This window comes from Amblyomma mixtum, chromosome 7 (genome assembly GCF_055824585.1).
Source record: "Amblyomma mixtum isolate Tamu chromosome 7, ASM5582458v1, whole genome shotgun sequence".
Classification (NCBI taxonomy): Eukaryota; Metazoa; Arthropoda; class Arachnida; order Ixodida; family Ixodidae; genus Amblyomma; species Amblyomma mixtum.
Window position 1 is genome coordinate 47159562 of NC_143018.1, and position 23418 is coordinate 47182979.

The 23418-nt window shown below is 48.8% G+C and overlaps 1 protein-coding gene across 2 annotated transcripts; it reads left to right on the forward strand.

Moving 5' to 3' along the window:
- The first annotated feature begins 7884 nt into the window (after window positions 1-7884).
- On the forward strand, window positions 7885-21491 carry LOC149335931 (uncharacterized). Of its 2 annotated transcripts, XM_089552478.1 has the most exons (3): window positions 7885-12570; window positions 13820-13927; window positions 19534-21491. In XM_089552478.1, exon 1 carries the CDS (start codon window positions 7989-7991, stop codon window positions 9168-9170), a length of 1182 nt encoding a protein of 393 aa, XP_089408604.1. In that variant the 5' UTR covers window positions 7885-7988; the 3' UTR covers window positions 9171-12570; window positions 13820-13927; window positions 19534-21491. The 2 variants fall into 2 exon arrangements, with proteins under 2 accessions (XP_089408604.1, XP_089408603.1); XM_089552477.1 differs by lacking the exon at window positions 19534-21491 and having other exon boundaries at window positions 13820-16912.
- The last annotated feature ends 1927 nt before the right edge of the window (window positions 21492-23418 follow it).

A 23418-nucleotide genomic window follows, 5' to 3' on the forward strand; every position in this document is an offset into this window, starting at 1 on the left:
GTTGCTGCTTAACACTCCAGAAAAAACGTTTCTAGACCTTTAGTGGGAGCACTGCCTTTTTGCTTGTGTTTCTATGTCGTGCCTCTATGGTCTGGAAACGTTTGATAAACGTTGTACTGGGACTGGGACATTCCATCCTTTTTTGGAGTTTCTGAGGAGGTTTTGTGTTTGTTGGGGTGGGTGGGTGGATGGATGGATGTGTGGATGGATGGATGGATGGATGGATGGATGGATGGATGGATGGATGGATGGATGGATGGATGGATGGATGGTTGGATGGATGTGTGGATGGATGGATGGATGTGTGGATGGATGGATGGATGGGAGCGCCTCCTTTGAAACGGGGCGGCGGCAATTGCCACCATGCTCAGCTTTTCTATAGTAATTTTTTTACTTTATTATTTCTTTAATTTTTTTCAATTTTGTTTTCTATTTTATTTTTATTATTTTAATTTTATTTCTTTTTCATTTTTATTCATTTATTTATTTTTTTATTCGCGTCAGCGGCGGGCAGCTGCTGCTCGGCGCACCGTGGTTGCTCTGGGACGACCGCGACGGATGGATGGATGGATGGATGGATGGATGGATGGATGGATGGATGGATGGATGGATGGATGGATGGACGGATGGATGGACGGACGGATGGATGGACGGATGGATGGACGGATAGATGGACGGACGGATGGATAGGAGCGCCCCCTTTGAAACGGGGTAGTGGCAATTGCCACCATGTTTAACCTTTCTTTCGTAATTTTTTTTGTTTTTATTTATTTTTATTTTCTTATTTTATTTTATTTTTATGTATATTTTTTATTTCTTTACTTTTTATATTTTTTTATTCGCGGCAGCTGCGCGCAGCTGCTGCGCGGCGTGGATCCGCTGGCGCAGCAGCGACGAGCTCAGTTGGGCGCGCAGGTGCTCCTCGGCGCACCGTGGTTGCACTGGGACGACCGCGACGAGACGAGTTGGGGCTCTGTCTCTCTCCGTGTGGCGTGACGTCACAGCGGAGGTCATGCTAAAGGTCAAACGTGGTTACACCGCCGGGACGACGCTGAAGGGCTCAAACTGCGAGCAGTATTGCTTTCGCAATAAAAAATGGTAGGGGTTAGACGTAGTTAAACCGAGTAAGCGTGCGAAAGCAGGGGCACTAGGGACTTTAGAGGGCACCTAAGCTCCGCCTGAAGGTCTTTAGCGGGCTAATGCCCATTCATGCAGAATTCGTCAATCCTTCTCCTTTTTCTCCTTGTTTGCTTATCATTTCTTGTGTGCTTATCCGTGCTAGTGTGCGCGCTTTTTTTAAGGAGAGAGGAATGCCAGGTGGCGCTCGGGCTCAAAGACGTTGAAGTTCGCCAGCTTCCCTCAGGAAGGACATGCTGCCAATCTGTCGGGTCTATTTCTTTGCTGTCAAGCTGTCCCGCCTATTTCTTGTCATTAACCCCTTGACAATGTGCAGAAAAAAAAAGGTTCAACAACCTCGCAAAGGAACAGTAGTTTGCAATTGGCAGCGAGGCGCTGGAAGTGGTAAGCGATACGTCTTCTTTAGGGAGTGGGAAATAACTAGAAGAATAAGAATGGGGTACGTGGTGCGCATATGGCCGGTTCTCTGAGATCGTGAATGGCAGTTTTGCCAATATCCCTGAAGAGAAAAGTACAGAACAGATGTATACTTACCTAAGGCGTCATTCTACTGGCCGGGGGTAGCCCGCGATGTGAAGCAGCACTGCCGCGCGTGCCATGATTGTCAGATGAGAGCCCCAATGCGAACACAGCACCGCGTGCCGATCTCACCTTTAGCTAGACCGGGCGTCGCATTCCAGGTGGTAAACATGGACTGTGTAGGCCCGCTCGAGCCGCCTTCCGGTAGTGGACGTCCATTCAAGGTGGCCAGAGGTAATATATGTTTGAAGGCATTAACTGCGAGGGCTACTTGCGACGGGTTACGACAGATAGGTGTCCCAGAGACGATCTGCTGCGATCAGGGCACAAATTTCACAGCTAGGTTGACTCAGGAGCTCCTCGCAAAACTAGGCGCATGTCCCCGTTTCTCTACGCCGGACCACCCGCAGAGCAACGGGTTAGTCGAAAGAGGAATGGGACATTCAAGTCCATGCTGCACCACACCATAAACGAACACGGGAGAGAGTGGGACAAATTCGTTCCGTTCCTCCTGTGGGCCTACCGCGAGGTGCCCAACGCTAGCACGGGGAGGTCGCCGTTCGAGCTGATGTACGGAAGGCTGCCGGTGGGGCCGCTCACCATCCTACAAAAATCTTGGACGGGGGAATGGGCAGTTCCAGACTCATTGGGAGTCCCCACGGCGCAATACATGCAAAGGCTACGGGAAACGATGGCTGAGGCCAGTGCAGCAGCCGAAGAAAACTTAGAAGCAGCTCAGCGCACTTATACCAGCCGCTACAATCTCAGAGCAACAGATAAGGGGTTCATGGAGGACGAACAGGTATTGTGGCTCGAGAGGCAAGGCGGGAACAAGTTAACGGAGAAGTGGGTGGGGCCGGTCAGGGTCGTTAGGCAGCTGCGGCCCTACACTTACGTCATTGAGCTAGACTACGGGTCGCACCGTTCGGTGCACGCAAATAAGCTGCGGCCGTACCACGCGCGCGTAAGTGCGGTCGGGTTAATATTTGAGAGCGATGAGGAGTTCGGCCACGTGCCGACGTTTCCTACCCCTGCGGACTCAATCAATGAGCTGCCGCCCGACGCATTAAGTCATCTGAACGTGTCACAACGCCCGGAGGTCGACGTGTTGGTGGCCCGAAACAGTCACGTTTACGGAGACAGGCCAGGTATTTGCAACGTAGGAGTGCACCGAATCAAGCTCAAGGCAGACGCGGAGAGGCAACCTGTCTACCCATACAAGGTGCCGATGGCCTTTAGGAAGGAGGTGGAGAGGCAAGTTTCTGAGCTTAGGGAATGGGGCATGGTTTATCCCGTGGAAAGCCAATACGCCCATCCGATGGTCTGCGTGGCAAAGCGGGACGGAGGAGTGAGACTATGCTGCGACTACCGCAAACTCAATAGCATCACCGACCCGGACGCTTACCCCATGAGTGTACCTGACGAGCTCCTGCTGAGAGTGGCGAAGGCGGATTACATCACCTTGATAGATATGCTAAAAGGATACTGGCAGATACGGCTCGACGAGGAGGTACAGGCTCTCACCGCATTCGTGACGCCTCACGGCCAGTACGCGTGGCGGGTTATGCCGTTCGGTCTCAGAAACGCCGGCTCAACTTTTCAGCGCATAATTAACGAAGTGCTAGCTCCCCACCGCGAGTATGCCTGTGCATACATTGACGACCTCGCAATATTTTCCGAAACGTGGGAAGATATCATCTCAAGCACTTAGAAATGGTATTGGCTGTGATCGGAGCAGCGGGGTTCACCTTTAAAGCGAGTAAGTGCCGCTTCGCAAAGAAAGAGGTGCGGTTTTTGGGGCACATATGGGATCGAACAGCCACCGCGTCGACTCAGACAAGATGAAGGCAATCGATGAAATTCCCGGGCCCCAGACGAAGAGGCAGTTGAGAAGTTTCTTAGGGCTTGCCAACTACTACCGCCAGTATGTGCCTCACTACGCGCAGGTGGTGCTTGCACTAACAAACCTCACTACGAGGCGGGCGCCGCAACAACTCCCCTGGGGAGACGAGGCCCAAAAGGCATTCGACGAGGTCAAGGCTAGGTTAAAGTCTGCGACAGCGCTACGCGCACCAGGTCCCACGCGAGAACATGTCCTCGCCACAGACGCGTCCGACTTCGCCGTCGGCGCGTGTCTAGCACAACTCGACGAGGAGGGTAGGGAGTGCCCCTTAGCCTTCCTGAGCAGGAAACTGAATCCGGCCCAGGCCCGTTCGGCCACCATTGAAAAGGAGGCTTATGCCGTGATTTGGGCACTAGAGAAACTCGAGGCACGATGGAAGAATCTTTCTTCCACCGTGACTCGAGGAGTGGGTGTTCGGCACTAAGGTGCGAGTGATCACCGACCATAACCCTCTTCGCTACCTCACACTTAGCAGTCCACATAGTGCTAAGCTCACTCGATGGTCGTTGGCTCTGCAAAAGTACAACCTCACAATCGAACACAAAAAAGGGGTCCAAAATGTCAACGCCGACGCCATGTCGAGACTTGTGGGTGCCGGCTAATCTCCAGCGAGATCCCTGTGTGTGCGGGGGGAGGGGTCGAGTGGTTTTTTTTTTCTTCCTCTCTCTCTCTTTTCTTTTGCGGTATTGGGAGATAAGTGGGAGAAGGCTCTGACTGCACGCGGCGCGGGACGCCATCGGGAACTCCCGGCCGCCGGGGCTCGGGCTTGTCGAGCTATTCTGGCGTGTTGTGTTGCACGCTAGGAAAGCCATGCAACACAGTTGGTGCGGAGGTGTTACGCTCGACTCCTTCCGCTAAAGCGCCGAAGCATCGGAACGGTTTCTTGGTGCTGTATGCTAGCTACAATATAAGGACGGGAAACGCCAGCCTACAAAGAATCTCCAGACATCTGGAAACTTTCAATAGACACGACTTCGAAGAGGCGCCGGCGTGGCGGCCCCGGCACCCCGAAGGTAGAGGGATGGATGGATGGATGGATAGGAGCGCCCCCTTTGAAACGGGGTGGTGGCAATTGCCACCATGCTCAGCTTTTCTTTCTTTATTATTTTTTTGTTTACTGTGTTGGCAATTCTCATTAAGATTCGCCATCACCTTTGCCTACGGTTTCCTACAATTCTAACCTTATGCCGCATCTCTGCTTTTCAGCCACCAATCCTCCAATCGCTTTTTGCTGATTTCCACTGCAGATTTATTTACATGACCATTGTTATCTTTAAACCCATGGAGGTAAAAAAACTAGGAGGGAGTGCGCTCAGCCTCTGCAAGCCATCCTCCTCTGACGCCGCTGCCGAGGGCCCTTTTGCGCACTGACTCATGGGAAATAGGCCCTCCTCCACAGTTACCAGACTGCCAGCCAGCGGTGCTTTTTAGTGAACGTCCGTGCTCCGCAGTAGCGCAGAAGCGCAGCGCCTGTGTTTCAGCTTTGGCGGAATGCGTACCGAGCTCGAAGTTGTCTGAAGGCTCCGGGTCTCAACACTTCTGTTGATTACACTCTTGAGTTTTTGGGTGCACTGTAGAAAACTGCAGGTAAACTTTTCATCAAAGGGTGCGGCCGCGACCTCGTCACTGTTCAACTGTGGTTCATAGAGAGAATGGAGAGGAATTCCTTTCGTCGTTATACACACATACGGAGCGTTTATTTCAGCGCATGCTATAAGCGGAGAACTCGAGAGTAGGCGAAGAAACGAGCCTCTAAAAAAGGGCGCAGCGGCTTCCAGAGCGCTCACGGCGGACGGACGTGTTGAACGAGCGCTCCGGCGCGCTGCGCAAGATTCTATTTCTCGGGCAGGCGGACTTCGGCCCGCCCATGGGCCCGCCATTCTCCGCTATTCTCGAGGCACAAGTCGTGCCGAATACGCTCGCGCACATAGGCGGTTCCGACGTGAAATGCAGCAGTGAAGTATTTATCTCTCTCTCGCTGTCGAGAGAGAGTGCCGGCGGCTTTACGTCTGCCCCTGCGCGGGGTCTCCCGGCCACTGCGCACAATCACTTACAGAAAGAAGTAAACTGTATGTATACATAGCCGCGAGCTCGTATAGCGTCCTGTCTCGGACTAATCGCGCGCGCGGCACACTGCACTAGCGGCCGGGGTGGGGCGCCCGGCTGCGTATACCGTCCGAGGTAGCACCCACGGAGCGTTCGTGTCACGCGTGCACTACCTGGCGAAGAGCGAGCGGGAAGTCAAGCCCACCTGCTCGATGAACGCACAGAGGCTCACCACTGTTCTGTCACGGGTATAGAGGCTAGAATATCACGGGTGCGCGCAGTGCCGCGCGGCCACAGGAGCGCTTCGAGACTGTCCGGGATGATTCCCAGCGCCCTGCAGGCCGCGAGAATCTCGCGACGCGGCACTGCAGAAGCGGCACAGCGAAGGAGCATGTGCTCCGATGTCTCCACTGCGCCGCAGTCAGCGCACGCGTCGCTCGGGGATGGTGGCCGCTGCGGCGAGCGAGCAGTTTGCGCTCACCACGGAGCCGTCAGTGAACGCTGCTCGTACAGCGAGAGAGCAAAACCGAAACCGAAATCCGGCTAAGAGCTACCACTGCCTTGTCACGTGAGGGCCTATTTCCCATGATGCTTTCCATTATATTTTTTATGACTAGGCTTCAAGATTGTGACGTCATGGTCCCTCCTAGTTTTTCTTCCTCCATGTTTAAACCCTAGGGCCTCAGAAAGAGTGACTGCGCCTGCATCGACATCCGGATGGATACCATCACATTTGATTATGAGGCGTTCAATTGTTTCCACAGGTCTACCACACACTGCACATGTGTCATCTTCGTCGTTAAATCTCTTTTTGTAGCTGCGCGTTCTAAGACACCCTGATCTAGCTTCAAAAAGTAGGGCACTGCCTCTTGAGTTATCATAGAAAAATTCTTTCCTGATCTGCCTTTTCCAGAATCGATATAGTTCTACACTATGTTTCTTTTCCATTGAATTCATCCAATTTTTAACTTCCGCGTTTTTAACCTGTCGTGTAATGATCTTTCTTTCTCCGTCTTCATGACCGGCATACTTACTGGTTAGTTTTCTAGTTCTTTTCCGCCACTGTGAGTCAACGTTCTTTCTGTATAAATATTTAAATACCTTAGCTGCCCATCTGTTATCGTCCAATTTCCTCAGGCGTTCTTCATATAGTATTTTGCTCTTAGCTTCCCGTGCTTCGAACGATGCCCAGCCCATATCCCCTTGTACTGCCTCGTTTGTGGATTTGCCGTGGGCACCTAGTGCTAATCTTCCAACAGCTCTCTGATTTACTTCTAATCTCGACTGAACTTCTGCCCTTAAGCACAGAACCGCATTGCCGAAAGTAAGTCCCGGCACCATTATTCCTTTCCAAATACCTCTTAGTACTTCATATTTGTTGTATGCCCTATGTTTCATTATCCCGGCGTCTCTTCGTCCTTTTGCCCTAAGAGCCTGTTCGTGCTTTTCCGTGTATATCTGCCCTTCGTTTAGCCATATCCCGAGGTATTTGTATTCGGCCACTTTGGGTATTTCGTGTCCTTGTATTGTAAGCCCCTGATCAGTTGTATCGTTAAAAATCATCACACCTGATTTAGTTGCGCTAAAACTGAATCCTAGAGCGTCTCCTTCGTCTCCACAGCAATTAACCAAAGTTTGCAAATCTTCCTGGCTATCTGCTAACAGTACAATATCGTCCGCATACATTAAACCCGGGAGTCGCTGCTCAACTACATTTCCGCCTAATCTGTACGACAGATTATAACCCAGATTACTTTCTTCTAGCCTTCTTTCCATATTTATCATCAACAAAGGGCGGCATCAACAAAGGTGCCCCCTGGTGGTTTATGGGGTGGACATCCGCTGCGCGGCAACGGTCCTCGGCTCAACTCCCATTAGCGGTGCCAAACCCAAACGAAACGCAACGGCATGGTGTGTCGGCGGCTGTTCTGTGTTGTTTATGGCCAGCGCGTGTGCTGGCGTGCTCGCGCTTCGGTAACGACTTCCTGTCTTCCTGGAACCTTTCGGCGCAAGTGCGACACCAGCCCTCAGTCCCCACGGCTCGCTGTGAAGTGCAGGTGTCAGACGTGTTTTGGCTGACGAATGACTCGACCTTAACGGCTTGTCATCGTTGCTGCGAGGGATCGGCTTCACCACGACCTACTGTATAATGGGCGACCTGCGCATCGCGCCACCCTCTACGGGAGCGCGCGGCCGAAGAAATACCACGTGACCTCTGAGTAGGGACCAAGCCAGCCGGTAGGTGCCGCTAAAACTCACCCCTGCAGGGGTGGAGCGCAAGCTGTTGGATGCGCAGTTGGGGTTCACTCTAAGCTACATCAGCGGTGGTGTAAAGGACCGATGGATATTGCCAGGCCTAGTCTTCGCCGATGATGTAGTATTAATGGCAGAGACAAATGCGGAGCTCCAGGCCCTCATCAACATATGCGCTGAAACCATGGCACCACTTGGCCTGAGCTTCAACTCAAAGAAGTCGGCGGTGCTGTGTTTTTCAGCGCCGCTGGACGCCGAGCAGCCGGTCCACTTACCTAATGGGGACGTCCTCGAGATGGCAACAGAATACCGTTACCTCGGCATTAGGTTCAGCACGCAGCCAGAGTATGCAGCAAGACATGAGGAGCACTTGAAGCAAGCTTCGCAGCGAGCGGGAAACATACTGCGAAGGCGGTGCCTATGGGGCTGCAATCGGTTTGTTATGGTCCGCGAGCTGTGGAAAGCAGTGCATGTGCCCGCATTGTCATTTGCGAACGCAGTTATCTGCGTGACATCGCCCACAAGGGAATGGCTTGAGCGTGGTCAACGAGCGGTGGGACGCCTGGCGCCGGGGTGCCATGGGCGGGTGGCTAATGAAGCTGTGCAGGGAGACCTCGGTTGGTCTGCCTTCGAGGCTCGCGAGGCAAGAAGCAAAATAGCCTACGACGGCAGGCTGCGCCTGATGCACAAAAACAGGTGGGCGCGCAGAGTCTTTGACTATGTAAGTCAAAACTGCCTGCGGACCACATGGGTGAAACGGCTCCAACACCTTCGTCGCAAGTTCGGCTTCTTCAGAAATGAAGTACAAGCCGACAGCGCGAGGAAATGGGCCAAAGCAGTTGATGCCCAAGTGCGTGCGCAGGAGCGAGAGGCGTGGAGGACTGCCATGGAAGGGAAGTCGACGCTGGAAGTGTACCGGGCAGCCAAGCAGGACATCTGCGTCGAGAGCTTCTACGACAACAGTGTAGGCAGCCGCCTGTTGTTTGAGGCACGCGCGGGCGCCATGCCAACGCTTGTGTATCGCAAGCGCTTCGACAATACAGTCGAATGCACCCAGTGCAGAGCCTGCGGAGAGCACGACGAAACAACGGAGCACATCGTCCTACTCTGCGAGAAGCTGCCAACGCCACCGCACCAGGGCGCTACGCTTCCGCAGGCGTTGGGTTTCCGTTCTGCGAACGAGGGCTGCACGGCGGATGCGGCAAACCAGGCGGCGGTTGCAGCGACGAAGCGCCGATTGACAGAGTGGTGGACGCTGGTGCGACACTACCCTATTGAAAAAACTCTGCGTGAGTTTGCACGAGAACAGTGATTTTTGTACGATCACGTTCATTTTGCACACGAATGCGCAGAAATTGTGCATTACCTGTACGCATTCTGTGCGTCCTGTGTGTACATGATCGCGTACTGTGAGCTGAAAGACGTACACGCACACTCTTTGTGTGTAAAAAATCGTGGACTCTCGTGGACAACTCTCTGTGCGTGGACATCTGCGTGCTGAGAGGGGGCTTGCCGAAGCTGTGCGTGCTTATGTGCACACTGAGCAAGCTCAGTGAGGCTGCGTGTGGCCATGTGTGCGTTTGCTTGCTTAGTAGCAACTTGTCGAGACTGTAAAGGCCCATTTAGGGTGAAAGCAAACAAAGTTCGAGCATTCAGTTAATGATTACTTCTCAATAATGAGCAATAAGCTCACGTTTTGCTGTTTTATAATTTTCGTCTTGGCGTAAGTACCCATTAATCATTTTCAACTTCAGCAAACAAATAACCAAAAAATTATCTTTTAGTGCAAAATGGTTCCCTTCGAAACTGCAGGGACCTGTACATGACAACATGCACACTGAGCAAGAACTTGTCAACATTGCAAGTTCATTATAAAATAATGTAAAAAACAAGCTTCTAACGACTCTTACAGCATCCTTCAGTTCTTCCTTTAACCAATTCTGAAAGTTACAGATATCTTATAGATGCATGATGAAAGCCATCCAGAGCATTTATGTTGTCGCCCGTCATGCAGACAGCCATATTTCGAAATCAGAAGCAACACAACCATTTGTTGCTTGCACTCCAAAGGAGTCAATCAATGGAATAACTCTGAAAGGGCAACAGTGTCTGTTAGGTGCAACAAACAAGCTTGGGGATATAATCAGGTTCAATCAAACATGACGTGCAGAAAGCGAATTGTGAGCTGTAACAGGAATGTTACGAGGCAATTTCTAAAACCATTTCCAAAGCAATTTCCAAAGTCATTAGCATAAATTTACATACACGTAAAAAAGCCATGTAAGCCTACATGAAAAGACAGTTTTGAATTCACAGTTGGTGTCAAAAGTTCAGAAATTAGTGCCCTCTCTCAATTTCAGTGACAAATCACAGATCGATTAATTAATTCCCAGTATGGCTCCAGAACAAATCCAATGAATCTCAAATGTGCGAAGTATATATACCACACATGTTGCCTGATTAGCACCAGCATTGCATGATGCATGACGAAGTATCACACTATTCATTCTTCTTCAATCTGTTTTGAAATTTGCACTACCACAAAGACCATCTGGATGGACTATGATTCCATCATATTGCTGAGAGTCACATTTGGAGACCAAGAGCAACACAACAGTGTGCTGCACATGAGTGGATATAATGCACTGGGACAACTGTGCACAGTAAGGAACGCTTGTAAGGCGTCAGGTATTTGCTTGGGGAATGTAATCAAGTTCAGTCATGTTTCATGTGTAGAAAGGAAGATAAAAGTTGTAGCAGAACTATGAAATCCAACATCCAATACTGAACTTCCCCACGTGATCTACACACACATAAAAAGCACGAAAGGATAAGCTCAGCGGTACTGTTAAGTTTGATGCCCTTTGAGGTTTGACTTGCGCGTCTGTATGCAACCATCAAATACCATCTTGAAGTTACCAGAATGCCCAAAACAACTTTGTTGAACTGTTCTACTCTAAACTGAAATACTTTTCCTTAAAACATTTTTTTTGCAACATGCTGTGTAGCTAATTATAAAATAAAGAAAAGAAGCTGATAAAATTTTCTCATCTCAAACGTACTGATAAGTACACAAATCTGAGTGCTTTCAAGAGAGGTGACGCACCCGGTATTCAGTGTCCAGAAGCATACATAATGCTGCAGAATCCTATAGCAAGAAAATTTCTTTTAGTTGACAAATGGCTATGTCTGGTCACAAAGTCAATACCAAGTAAGGCGCATATCCTAACCTGCAGTTACATGAAGCTGCACGTGCTTCATAGGCTGTAACTCCGCCAATAACTGCTACATATTTCCCACCTCTAGCACGAGTGCGGAATCAATATACAGCATGGAAACAGCAGTTTTGTTGCTTTAGCTTCTTTACTATGCTGTTTAGGCAAGAGACGAGTTGAAATATTTGCATGGGCAGTTCTAGATTGAAGTAACGTAAAAAACATCCGCACTCCTTTCTGCTGAAGCGACTGGTGGACCACTTTTGCATGTCGCATCTCGTATGACTTGCTAAGGGTCCAGACTGACACACGCACTTCGTCAAACCTTCACAGAAAACACTCTTCGCTTTTGCTATAAGCTCCGGCCACAGGCAGTAAGTGTCCCGTCACCGTTCACATCGCAAAAGAAGGCAGCGCTCGCAGGCGGTCAGTTTGAGCTGACAGCGACAGGCGTTGCAGGCACACCGCCGACTAAGTTTCCAAGGAAGCCACACTGTAGAAGGGCGCCGTCTTGTAATCGAAACACACCACAGAAACAATGGCCACTGTCGCTGCTTATGAGCCAGGCATTTTTGCAACGAAGTTAGCAGAGCAATAGGCCGAAAGGTTCGACTCATCAAACGACGGCACCGCACTGCTGACCTCATTATCGTTGTCGACCAGACAACCATAACACATATGCCCCGACGGATCGCTTAATTGGGAGCTGCTACTACTCTTGGATGAGAGCGCGCCCACCGGCAGCACACACCGGTAATCCTTCTTCTTTTGCGATTCCAGCACAGTAACAGCGGCGCACAAGACCGCCCAGCAGCAGCACGAGAAAACAAGCGAAGCTCACGGCGGTGATCTCAGAAACCATGCAGCATGTCGGATAGGCTTTGGATTTGACGCGCTAGACCATGCCCACTCACGCACGCACGCACGCACGCACGCACGCATGTACCGACACGCATATTCATGCGTCCACGCGTCACAAATTTCTCAAGTTTTTAATGCTAATATGTGCACAAGAACTTAATTATTTTTGTAACGAAAGTTTCATTTGGTTTTAATCCTTTGCTATCGCACTGCCCAAAAGCATAGAGCCCGAAAGAGACGACCTGGAGGAATGCCTGGAGGCGATGCCTTTCTAAACGGGCCGAAGGAAGCCGGAACTGGCCGAAGCGCTAGCCAACGAACGCAGCGTCTGGGAAGGGACAGCATGGCGGACAGCGTTGCTACGTTTGTCGTGGTCGGTCGTGGTCCTCCTTTGTGGTGCCGAGGGCGTGAACCATCGCTGGAATGAGCATTTGTCACTCTTCCGATATGTGATGTGCCGACAGCAGTGAAATTCGCTAAACCTGTGTTTATAGCGTGCGTCAGCGGGCTCGACGGATAGCGCGTGTCCTTTGCGCGCCTTCACTGGAAACGCTATGCTGACGGCGGGGCTCATTTCCTCCATGGCGGAGCAGCTGGTGGGAGACCACTACCCGGGTGACATCTCGCATCTTGGGGGTAAGTTAATTTTCTTCGAACCTGTTCATTATTTCAAAGCCTTTGCGCACAACTGGCCACGTCAACGCAGCTAGTACAGTGACGCGAAGACGCAGTGCCTATCGCGGCAGCACGCAGCGCTGAAAGGTTGTTTGCTGGCGGCACACGGGCATGAATGCGCGTGTAGTGTCAGTGGTCACACGGTCATGGTCAGTATGCCATGCAAATATGCGCAGCTGATCCGATCGCGGGGTGCACGATATCGGCGCCGTACTGCCATTCATCTCTCGCCGAGAATGGAATATGTGCCCGCGAATAGATCTTCGGCCCGGGCTTTGCATTCTCGCCGCATGTTACGCTGTAATTGAAGTAACAGCGCTCGAGCAGTATAACTACGTAGACTGCGATTCAGCTGTATGCCTTAGGATTGAGCTTCCTCCTCTTTCACTTGTATTTCACTTGTACTTTTATAAATTGTGTATTTAAGGTACGAAGCTCCGTATGATCCAGCTGCGTTCGTACTTATAGCCGAGCCAGTGTAGTCGAGCCTTGAATAGCAGAACGGTGAGATAAAAACAAATTGCTCTGAAGTTTTTCGCCTCTATTTTGGCATTCGCTTTTTCATACTTTGGCTCGGAGCTGAAATGGTACAAACAACTGCAAAATGCACACAGGTGCCCTAGCTCCATTTGGCCTAAATCCCGAAGTTGCAGTGAAATTTAAGGGTAATTGAGCCTTTAATATGTACGAAGAATAAACTTAATTGTTTCATGATTATAACCAATGGCGCAAATAAATCTGACTTTGACTTAAATATGCTGAGGTACCTCTCCAATACCTTATTTGATGTTAAAGGAAAAAGTGTGGTTTTTCTGCAATTGGCACTATTAATTCATCATACCTGTGAGAATGTGAAATCAGTGCTAATCATGCCAGATTTCAAATTGAGGGACGCATGCAGAATTTGAAGCAAACCAGCCTTCTACTGAAAATATCGTTCTGCTGTGGTCTGTTCTTTTGAATGGTAGCATGTATTGTAGAAACGATGCTGGATATCGATATGCAAGTGATGTCTCGTCTGAGGCTAGCTTGTGAATGACTGCCGTGGTTATGAATTTCTTGTTGCCTGGCCCACTTCGAAATGTGGTTAAACAGTCGTGTTCCATTCTGCGACCGGCTCCTTTTTGTGCCTTGCATTTTGCCTTACATGCTTGATTCTAGTCCATTTTTTGCACTGTGCTGCTGTTAAATGTGTCTTTTTACCTTGCAGCAAGCTCCACATAGCTTTACCAGCAATGCCTCTTCCAAGCTCTCCAGTATAGCTGTGCCAGCCTTTCACTTGGTGCTAGGATGCCCAGCAAGCAAGCAGGCTTTTGAGGTAAGCACTGAAGACATCTTCCGACACAAGTAGCTTTTATTTTCCTAGTCCACTGCTACTTGTGTGACCCCTCGTTATGTTGATTTTTGCAAGTTAGGTTGCCTATTAAGGGCTCTCTTTTGTTTTTCACCTGCTGCTGTGGCCTACTGCATTGGTGTTCGGCTACTGAGCCCAAAGACGCGGGATTGAATTGTGGTGGCTTCGTTTCGACAAGGCGAAATGCATATTTGCTCGTGTGTTATGCAATGTCAGTGCATGTTAAAGAATCTTTGGTGGTCGAAATTTATGCACAGCCCTCCTCTATGAATGGAGCTATTGTTCAACTTTGAGGCATTAAAAGGACACTGATGGCAAGCTGAAGTTGACCTGTGATGATGAAGTTCCGCATCCTAACCACAAAGACGACACTTTTTCTGAAAGTGGAGCTTTATAAGCCAGAGAAAGCAAAACATACAATTGTCATCAGCACTGGCTGATATCGGAAATAAATTGCGATGCGCTGACTCCGTTTTTTTTGGCACAGATTCCAGAGGCTAGGCTGAACTGCCATTCACCTCAGAACGGTTATCATGGAGTCCTTTGTGTAGACTTCATGAGTTCAAATCGAGTGTCGGGAAAATTTTTAAATGTAATTTTTGCGCCAATCATTGTGTTGATGGCCTTTGCGCTGCTGTTAAAACCCGGGATAGCAGTATGGTATCCCATAAAACTAGGTTCAGGACTTGCAGGAAGTGGTTTATCACATTCCGCTAGCTTGTGCAAGAAACTACTTCAGGGATATGTGCAGGTGTCTTTAATGTGTTCCTGAGTGAGCACTAACTCGTTAGGGGGAAGGCAGCTTCTAATCTGGCACTACAGTGCCAATGTCGTGAGTGTAAATCATAAGATGACCCATCAGTGTGTACGCCTGATTTCTGTGACACTTCAGTGGTGTATAGAAGTGGTAAACAAATCTGTAAGGTATTTGATGCATATCTCCAAGGCAATGGCTGTATGAGTAGCGAAGCCATTAGTCAATCTTCAACGGAAAGAATTTTCTCTTTTAGATGACGTGCTTGTATATCAGTGACAGTTATTTGTTGTCCTGCCTTTCGCTGGTGTGGGTCATGTGTGGCGCATCTTCATGCGAGCCTTCTTTTCCTTCACAAAAAATTCAATTGATAGTCCAACCTGTTTTCTTCTCTTTTCCTGTGTTGCATCTTTTGGCTGGTTTTAAATCTGTAACTGAGCTCAGACCGTGATAATTACAGCCGGAAAACAGGGCTACTGAATGTGAGCTTGGCATACATGCGTACTGTATGTGTGAAAGTGCAGTTTACAATATTCAGAAATGCTTGATAGCCTTACAAGAATCTAAAATTTTGTTGGTATTCCTATTTGTTCTCTGTTCAAGTGTCGAGAGTTTTTCCGCTTCATCGTGTGATTAGAGCCGCTTTGGTACTTAAGCTGAAATCTTTTCTTTAGCCTGCATGTTTCTCACTTTTGGGACAGAAATGTGGAGGCTAATTAAAAGAGTTCAGCTTAAAAGAGTATAGACACCTAATCTTGGTGGCATGTTTTCTTCTCTATAATGCTGCGGAAGACACTACTATGCATGAATCACCATCTGGTATTCGCGTGAGACCGCTGAATAATTTATAATCAACTTTTTCTGCCATCCTGTTTCGGTGAACAATTTGACTATGGCTATGACATCAAAGAGAGGTTATAGGTCACGTGAGGCGTGGTAAAACTGCACTTATAATCGCTGCTTCATCATTTTAATTCGCTACAGCGCTGACACCAGCATTCCTTAAGAGCCAGAAGTACCAATTGTATTGCAGTTTTTCATGACTCACGTGACCAATAACCTCGCTTTGACGTCACAGCCATCATTCAGCTGTCGAAACCGAAACAAATACAGCAGGAGAAAGAAATTTGATTATAAATTATTTAGCGGTCATAGGAGGATGCCATGTGGTAATTCATGTATAATACTTTATGCCTTATTACAAAGAAAAAAACACGTGCCAAACAATAAGGACAGCAAAGTGTGCTATGGAAAGAAAAATGATAAGTCTAACATTACGAGACCAAAAGGGGGCGGAGTGGGTGAGGGAACAAACGCGGGTTAATGACATGCTACTTGAAATTAAGAGGAAGAAATGGGCCTGGGCGGGGCTTGTAATGGGAAGACAACATAACCGCTGGTCCTTAAGGGTAATGGAGTGGATTCCAAAAGAATGCAAGCATAGCAGGGGGCGGCAGAAACTTAGATGGGCGGATGAGGTTAAGAAGTGTACGGGGATATGGTGGCCACACCTAGCAAAGGACAGGGTTAATGTGGAGACATGGGTGAGTCCTTTGCCCTGCAGTGGGCCTAGTCAGGCTGATGATGATGGTATGTGTCGCACCTGCTGCTTCGTGCTATCAGCTGGCCCATGCTTGGCCGACCAGACTAGCCAAATTTGTGATGTGGGTTTTCTATTGCACCTGCATTTGTGTACACAGAGGACTTGAATGGTAGCAGGCGATCCTGTGCATGTGTTCACGCCACAGCACACATGACCCACACTGAAAGCTTCTCTGCCTTTAGTAAGACAGCTGCATCAGTCTGGGGCATAACGTATCCCAGTGCTAGAGTATGAGTAAATTGCTCTCGAATCTTAATCTGGTATCAGGTAGCATAGCGCAAAAGAAGGCTAGCGCGGCTGCCTAATATTCTCTTGGGCAGCTGTGTTGGATTTTCAGTGCCTGTTAGTGTAATCCGTGAAAGTTCACTGTAAACCATTCGTTTCGATGTAAATTAGGAAGTCCTTAGAGCCCTGTACTTTTTAATGATAACAAGGTAATGCAGTAATTCAATTGTACCTGTTCTCTTTCAACACAGTAAAGTGCTGCTGGGTCGAGTTCACAGTTTTACTTTGTAGGTGTGCTCAGGCTGTCATCATCATCATCATCAGCAGCAGCAGCAGCAGCCTGACTACACGCACTGCAGGGCAAAACCTCTCCCATGTCTCTCCAATTAACCCTGTCCTCTGCCAATTGTGGCCACCGTATCCCCGCAAACTTCTTAATCTCATCTGCCCACCTAATTTTCTGCCGCCCCCTGCTACATTTACCTTCTCATGGAATCCACTCTGTTACCCTCAAGGACCAGCGGTTGTCTTGCCTTCGCCTTACATTCCCTGCCCGAGCCCATTTCTTCCTTTTGATTTCAAATAGGATTTCATTAACCCGCGTTTTTTCCCTCACCCACTCCGCCCGCTTCCGACCTCTTAACGTTACACCTATCATTTTTCTTTCCATAGCTCGCTGCGTTGTCCTTGAAATAAGCTGAACCCTCATTGTTAGCCTCCACATTTCTGCCCCATAGGTGAGTACCAGTAAGATACAGCTGTGTTAGACTTTTCTCTTGGGGGATATTGGCAACTGGCTTTCACGATCTGAGAGAACCTGCCATATGCGCTCCACCCCGTTCTTATTCTTCTAGTTATTTCCCTCTCATGATCCGGATCAGCGGTCACTACCTGCACTAAGTATACATATCCTCTTACTACTTCTAGCACCTCGCTACCAATTGTGAACTGCTGTTCCCTTGCTAGGCTGTTGAGCATTACTTTGGTTTTCTGCGTGTTCATTTCTAGCCCCACAATTCTGCTCTGCCTGTCTAACTCATTCATCATGCTTTGCAGTTCATATCCTGAGTGGCTTAGCCAGGCAATGCCATCAGGGAATCTCAAATTACTTAGGTATTCTCCAGTAACTCTTCTCCCCAACTGTTCCCATTTCAGGCCCCGGAATACCACCTGTAAACAGGCAGTGAATAGCATTGGTGAAATCGTGTCTCCCTGCCTGACACCTTGCCTTATTGGAATTTTATTGCTGACCTTATGGAGAACTATGGTAGCTGTGCAGTCGTTATAAATATCTTCCAATATTTTCACATAACACTCTTCTACACCCTGATTCCACAATGCCTGCATGACAGCTGTGGTTCCACCGAGTCAATTGCTGTCTGGTAGTCAATGAAGGCTATATATTGGGGTTGGTTGTATTCTGCCCATTTCTCTATCACCTGATTGATTGCATGAATGTGGTCTCTTGTTGAGTATCCTTTATGAAAGCCTGCCTGATCATTTGATTGATTGAATTCGAAGGTTGTCCTGAGTCTATTAGTAATTACCTTAGTAAATACCTTGTAGACAATGGATAGTAAGCTGATCGGTCTAAATCTTCAAGTCCTTGACATCTTCTTTCTTATGAATTAAAATAATGTTCGCATTCTTTCAAGCTCCTGATACGCTCGTGGTCACGAGGCAAGCGTATGCAGGGCGGCTAGTTTCTCTAGCATAATCTCTCCTCCATCCTTCAACAAATCTGCTGTTACCTGATCCTCACCAGCTGCTTTACCCCTTTGCATTGCTCCTGAGGCTTTCTTTACTTCCTCCCTCGTTACTGGCTGGTGTCCCATTGCTGTGCTCTACTGCCTCTCTCTGTAACCTTCTGATTACATTCACTACTGTAGAGATTTGTGTAGAACTCTTCGGCTACTTTAACTATCTTATCCATATTGCTTATGACATTGCCCTCTTTGTCTTTCAGCGCATACATCTGGTTTTTACCAGTGATTAGTTTTCTCTTCACTGATTTTAGGATACCTCCATGCTTTAGAGCATGCTAGGTTTTCTCCATGTTAAACTTTCTTATGTTGGCTACCTTGCACTTATAATTAACTTCGATAGCTGTCCTAGTCCTATTCTATCTGTGAAGTTAGACGTCCTGATGCTTTGGCGTTTCTTCATCAGATCTTTCGTCTCCTGAGATAGCTTGCAGGTATCCTCTCGAATGATCTGACCACATACTTCTGCAGCATGCTGCAATGAATTTAAATATGTATTTAAAGATAACAGTTAAGGTGGGAGATTGAGCTTTGAGATTTGCACTTCAACTCGGGAGTTATGCCGCTGCTACACAGAATACTTGATCGCCGTAGAGATATTTCATCATCTCGCACCAAACTGCTGTGGAGCCACTGTCACAGTTGATAATTTTGCTGGGAAGCTGTTGTAGCACTCACGCAGTTTTGAAAAGGTGGTATTCATTGTTTTTGTGCTATTGGCAACAGTGATAATACGCTTGCTGCAGTGTTTTGTGGCCAGCCTTCTTTTTTTTCAGTGAAATAAGTTGTACATTTCATGTTGAGTATTCTTTCAGCGATTAAATTGCTTTGATTTTATTCCTTAGTGTAAGTTGCGAGTGCTCCATGTCTGAGTGCAAATTTCTACCACTGAAAAGCCTTCAAAATCTTGATAGATGTCCACACTGTTCTAGGGACTCTGTGGCTATTGGAAATGCCCATTTAGCTGCATTCAATTGCCACTGAGTTGATGGCCATTTGAAAGCCTTCAAAATGCCTGTGTGACACGGTTATTAGATTTTGTGCAGGTTTGATGCTGAGCAGCCTGCGTGCTTGAGTCGGGTTTTCCAATGTCTGTATTTCAAACCTGATACTTTTCGAAATCATCATTAGTTCATTAATGGAAGAACTACTTGTGCCCTTTTCTGGAATTTCGAGAAAACAAATTAACTGAATTTTTTTTGCATATACTGCTACCTTTTTGCAGGTGCTGCATAGTGAGAACCTGGATCAAGACGCCAACCTGCTGGACTTGGAGAAGCTGAAGAAATTGTTTAGCCACTGTGTGGCACCCGTCATGAGGGATGTGGCATTAATAAAGCCAGTTAAGGTGACCTTATCTATGTCCTTTTGCAAGCATGCTACACACATGAGAGTCATCCCACGAAGCACCATTGCTGCAAAGCTTGTTATCTCACAACATGCATGCTGAATGAGGCAGTGACAGACAGGTGAGGAGGCCTTTAGGTAGGGCATTGGCGTAACGTGTTGAGCAGTGATGTAGGAGCCTTGCAGCCATGCAAGGTATTATCGGTATCATGATGGTAACTCCATTTGACACTGTCTAGTGCTCTGTGAGCCAGACAAGGCTCTTGAACATTCTGGGACTCACCCTTGGCTCTCGGACATTCTGGAAGCCCCACCCGGCTTGCGCATATCACGCGAGGATGTCTCCTGCTGTACGAGCCTTACGCGGCTTGCGCACTTTATGTGACAGATGTGTCGCATTTGCGAGCTTGCTCGGCTTGCGCAAATTGTGTGAAATATGTCTCGCGTTCTGCGACCTCGCTCAATCGTCACAATGTGCGTGGCAATAAACACGCAAAGATAGGCACGCAGAATCCACGTTCAGTATTTTCAATAGGGTAGAACAGTACTGTTTCGTCGGTATTTGCGTGTGTGTTTTTGCCGCTTCGCGTTTGACAGTGTGGTTTTTATGGGTGTGTATATCCAGCCGGGGCACCTTTGGTAGGCGCCCACCCGTTACAAAGGGAAGGCTACATCATCATCATCATCATCAGCAGCAGCAGCGTTTCACGCGCTTCGGCTGTGCCTGCAAGCGACCGGCGCCGGCGGCGCGGAGTTCCGCGGAATAGTTTGCGAAGCCATTATTTGGCGTGAGAGATGGTTGCGGCAAGGTAAAGCCGCGGGCCAGTGAAATGAGAGTGGCAGTATTAAGGGAAAGAGCTGCGGGGCTGGGGGGCGGCGGCGACGGCGGGAGGTCAGCCGCCGTCGTTCTTTCGACGGACGCGATTGCGACGACCAGTGGCGACGGCACTCGCCTTTTCTGCTCTTTAACCGCGTTTTCACTGTTTTTAGTTGGCGGGCGATAGCAGCACAGTTGGAGTAGATTGGCAGTCTCCCTTCTCGACTCCCGTGCAAGTTCATTCCTCGGTGTTACGTATTTGACGGGCAGGCTGTCGAGTGCAATACGTGAGCTCGGCCTCTTCCCCCTTGTTTTTTGTCGTGCGCTTAAGCTTTTGAACACAAACTTTAGTGATGAGTCTTTTGAAAGGGCGAGATTGTCAACTTTAATGCATGCAATATTTGTGGAAATTTTCAGGGTGAGCTGAGCTGCGAGTGTTCTGTTCATGCAGATTTAACAAATGATTCCAAAAGCATGTGCTGAAAAATAAGTGCCAGTACGTGGTGCTTTATCGCGCCATCACAGAAATAAGTGCTATACTTTCAGTACTTTTCTTGAGCAAGGTTTCTTGTTCAATAATTTTCTTTTTGCATTGCGCTCAGTCAGCTGGCCAGTGAAGTTAGTGAGAAAGGGCCTCATGAATTTGTGCCACACGAGCTTCACAAGCCTCATTCTATGGGCCACACAGTCATCCATGCAGCACTGAAACAGTGGATTTTTTGCAGCTTACGATAGCACCACAGCTGCGGACCGTTTTAGTGGCTGCAGTCCTTTCACGAAAGGAGATCCCTGTTGACGTTCGCCCGCTCGACTTTCAGAGCGGCACGCAACAGTAGACCATACTGCGGGAAGATGTCGCAAACGCGGAGGCATTCGCCGCCACCCACAGGCACACGGCACGCCAAAGCTTCCTCCGGTTAAGTGACAACCTGCCTACTTAAAAAGAACTCTTCGGCGCCCAGCTTAGCGGCCGCTCAGCACGTAAATCGAGGGCCCACGCGTGGCAGGTCGCAGTGCTCCGCAGCCGGTCGCCGTCTCGTCGGTTTCGTTAGTTTCGTCGTGGGGGTGAGTTACAGCGCCACTCTCAGCGGTGGCGGCTTAGAGAACTAAAAAATACAGCACAAGCAAAAGCAAAACTTCGGCGCTGGGGCGGCGGCGCACGCGCAGGTCGCCCATTATACAGTAGGTCGTGGGCTTCACAGCATCTTCGAGGAAGTAGCGAGGGTGAACTGGGGGACGTCCTTGTGGGCGGACCACTAAAAATGGGCACGTGACCCAATTCACAGTGATTGGACGCATTTTTAATTAACCAAATTCCCCAACTAGGGACAGGACACCCTTTTAAGTCGCTGTTCGGCATGGAAGAGGGGTCTTCTTCGATCTTGTTACATTGTCTATCTTACCCTACTTGTTTCACCTTAATCATGTAATTAAACCTTTATATTTTACATGATGCTTGTCTGGGAAGTTGCTTCTATGTGCCGGCAGTGTGAGGGAAGGTATGCAAAGGAACACAACTAGCTGTAACTGAATGTTCTAAAAGTTTATGTCGATTTTATGCGCCCTTTTGTTTAAGTTTGTTGTGACGTGGATGTGACGTACTTTTGTGCGTGGCAGCAGCGATCTAGGCCCCCTACCTCGCTGGTGACACACGCGTGTCACCAGGTGTTGCCTTCGTAGTGGCTCGCCGCATTACGTGGTCAGTCCGTCGTAATAGACACCTTTAGCATACCGTGCACCGTTACCGGAGTAGAGAGAGCCCGCGCGCACTGAATGCACAAATCATCGTAAAGGCGCCGCGCCAGGTATCCGGCAGTTGCGCGCGCCTGCAGCATGAACCGATCAGCGCGTGCTCACCGGCGGTAGGTGAGCTCTCAGTCCTGCGGTAACATGGTATGCTAAACATATCTACCTCGAGCTCGGACAAGTCAGGGAAGGCCACTGATCAATGTTCTCTTCTGCGCAGTTAACGTGAAGAAGCATCGCTGGCCCAGCTGGGCGTCCACGTGGTAGTTGTAACCATGGGAACGAGGCTGCCAGCCTTGGAAGGAATAAGTTACAGCGAACTGGCAACCTGTCTCTGGTGGTGCTTCTTTTCGTTTTACTTGCTTTGCAGTGCTTTTACTTCCCCGAAGTGCTGAGATAAGCTGTTTTGATTGGTCCCACCCAGTGGAGTCATTGGAAATGTGAAATTAGAATGAGAAGCACCTTGAAAATCGAGTCAGGGGCAACATTTTGTTTGCTTGTATTTTGAAATTCATTGACTGAATAACTCCTGTTCCTATGCACCACCTCCTGCAATTCTGTTTGAGTCATCTGAGTGACAAATAATTCACTTTAAGCATAGCCGGCATCCATTCAAGTAGTGTTTTGCAGCCCCTTAAAGGGTAACTATAGGCTAACGGTACGGTACAGTACTAGAATGTAACAGGAAGAAAGTTACAAGGGTGGATGAGATGAAGTTTGTGGAGATAAGGTGGCCACAGCTGGCACAGGACAGGGTTAATTGGAGAGGTATGAGAGAAAACTTTGTCCTGCAGTGGACATAGTCAAGCTGATGATGATGACGAAACGTGCCTTTGTGGCCAGCAATAGCATGTCCGACTCTCAACCCAAGGGTGAGGGGATACAGCAATGGGCCTGCTGCGTGCTTATACGAGGGTGAGGAGGAAGACTGGGGCTAATGGCCCGTACACTTGGAATGTTGCTCGCGGTTGCTCTGATCGCTGAATGCGTTGCTGGTTTGGCTGGTGCCATCTATGGGAGCCTTTTGTCACAGCCACTTTTGGTCACAAATGAAGAACAGGGCCCTTACGCTGTCAGCAGAATATAAGTGCCGTGTAGATGTCTAACATCAGCTGCATACATCCAGTGAACACCACAACAATGGAAACTTTCGCCCCCCCCCCCCCCCCCCCCCCTGCATGTGAGCTACTACACCACAAG

Excerpts from the sequence above, each read along its gene's own strand:
- LOC149335931 (XM_089552478.1), top strand. The coding sequence starts at position 7,989 with ATGGCAGAGACAAATGCGGAGCTCCAGGCCCTCATCAACATATGCGCT.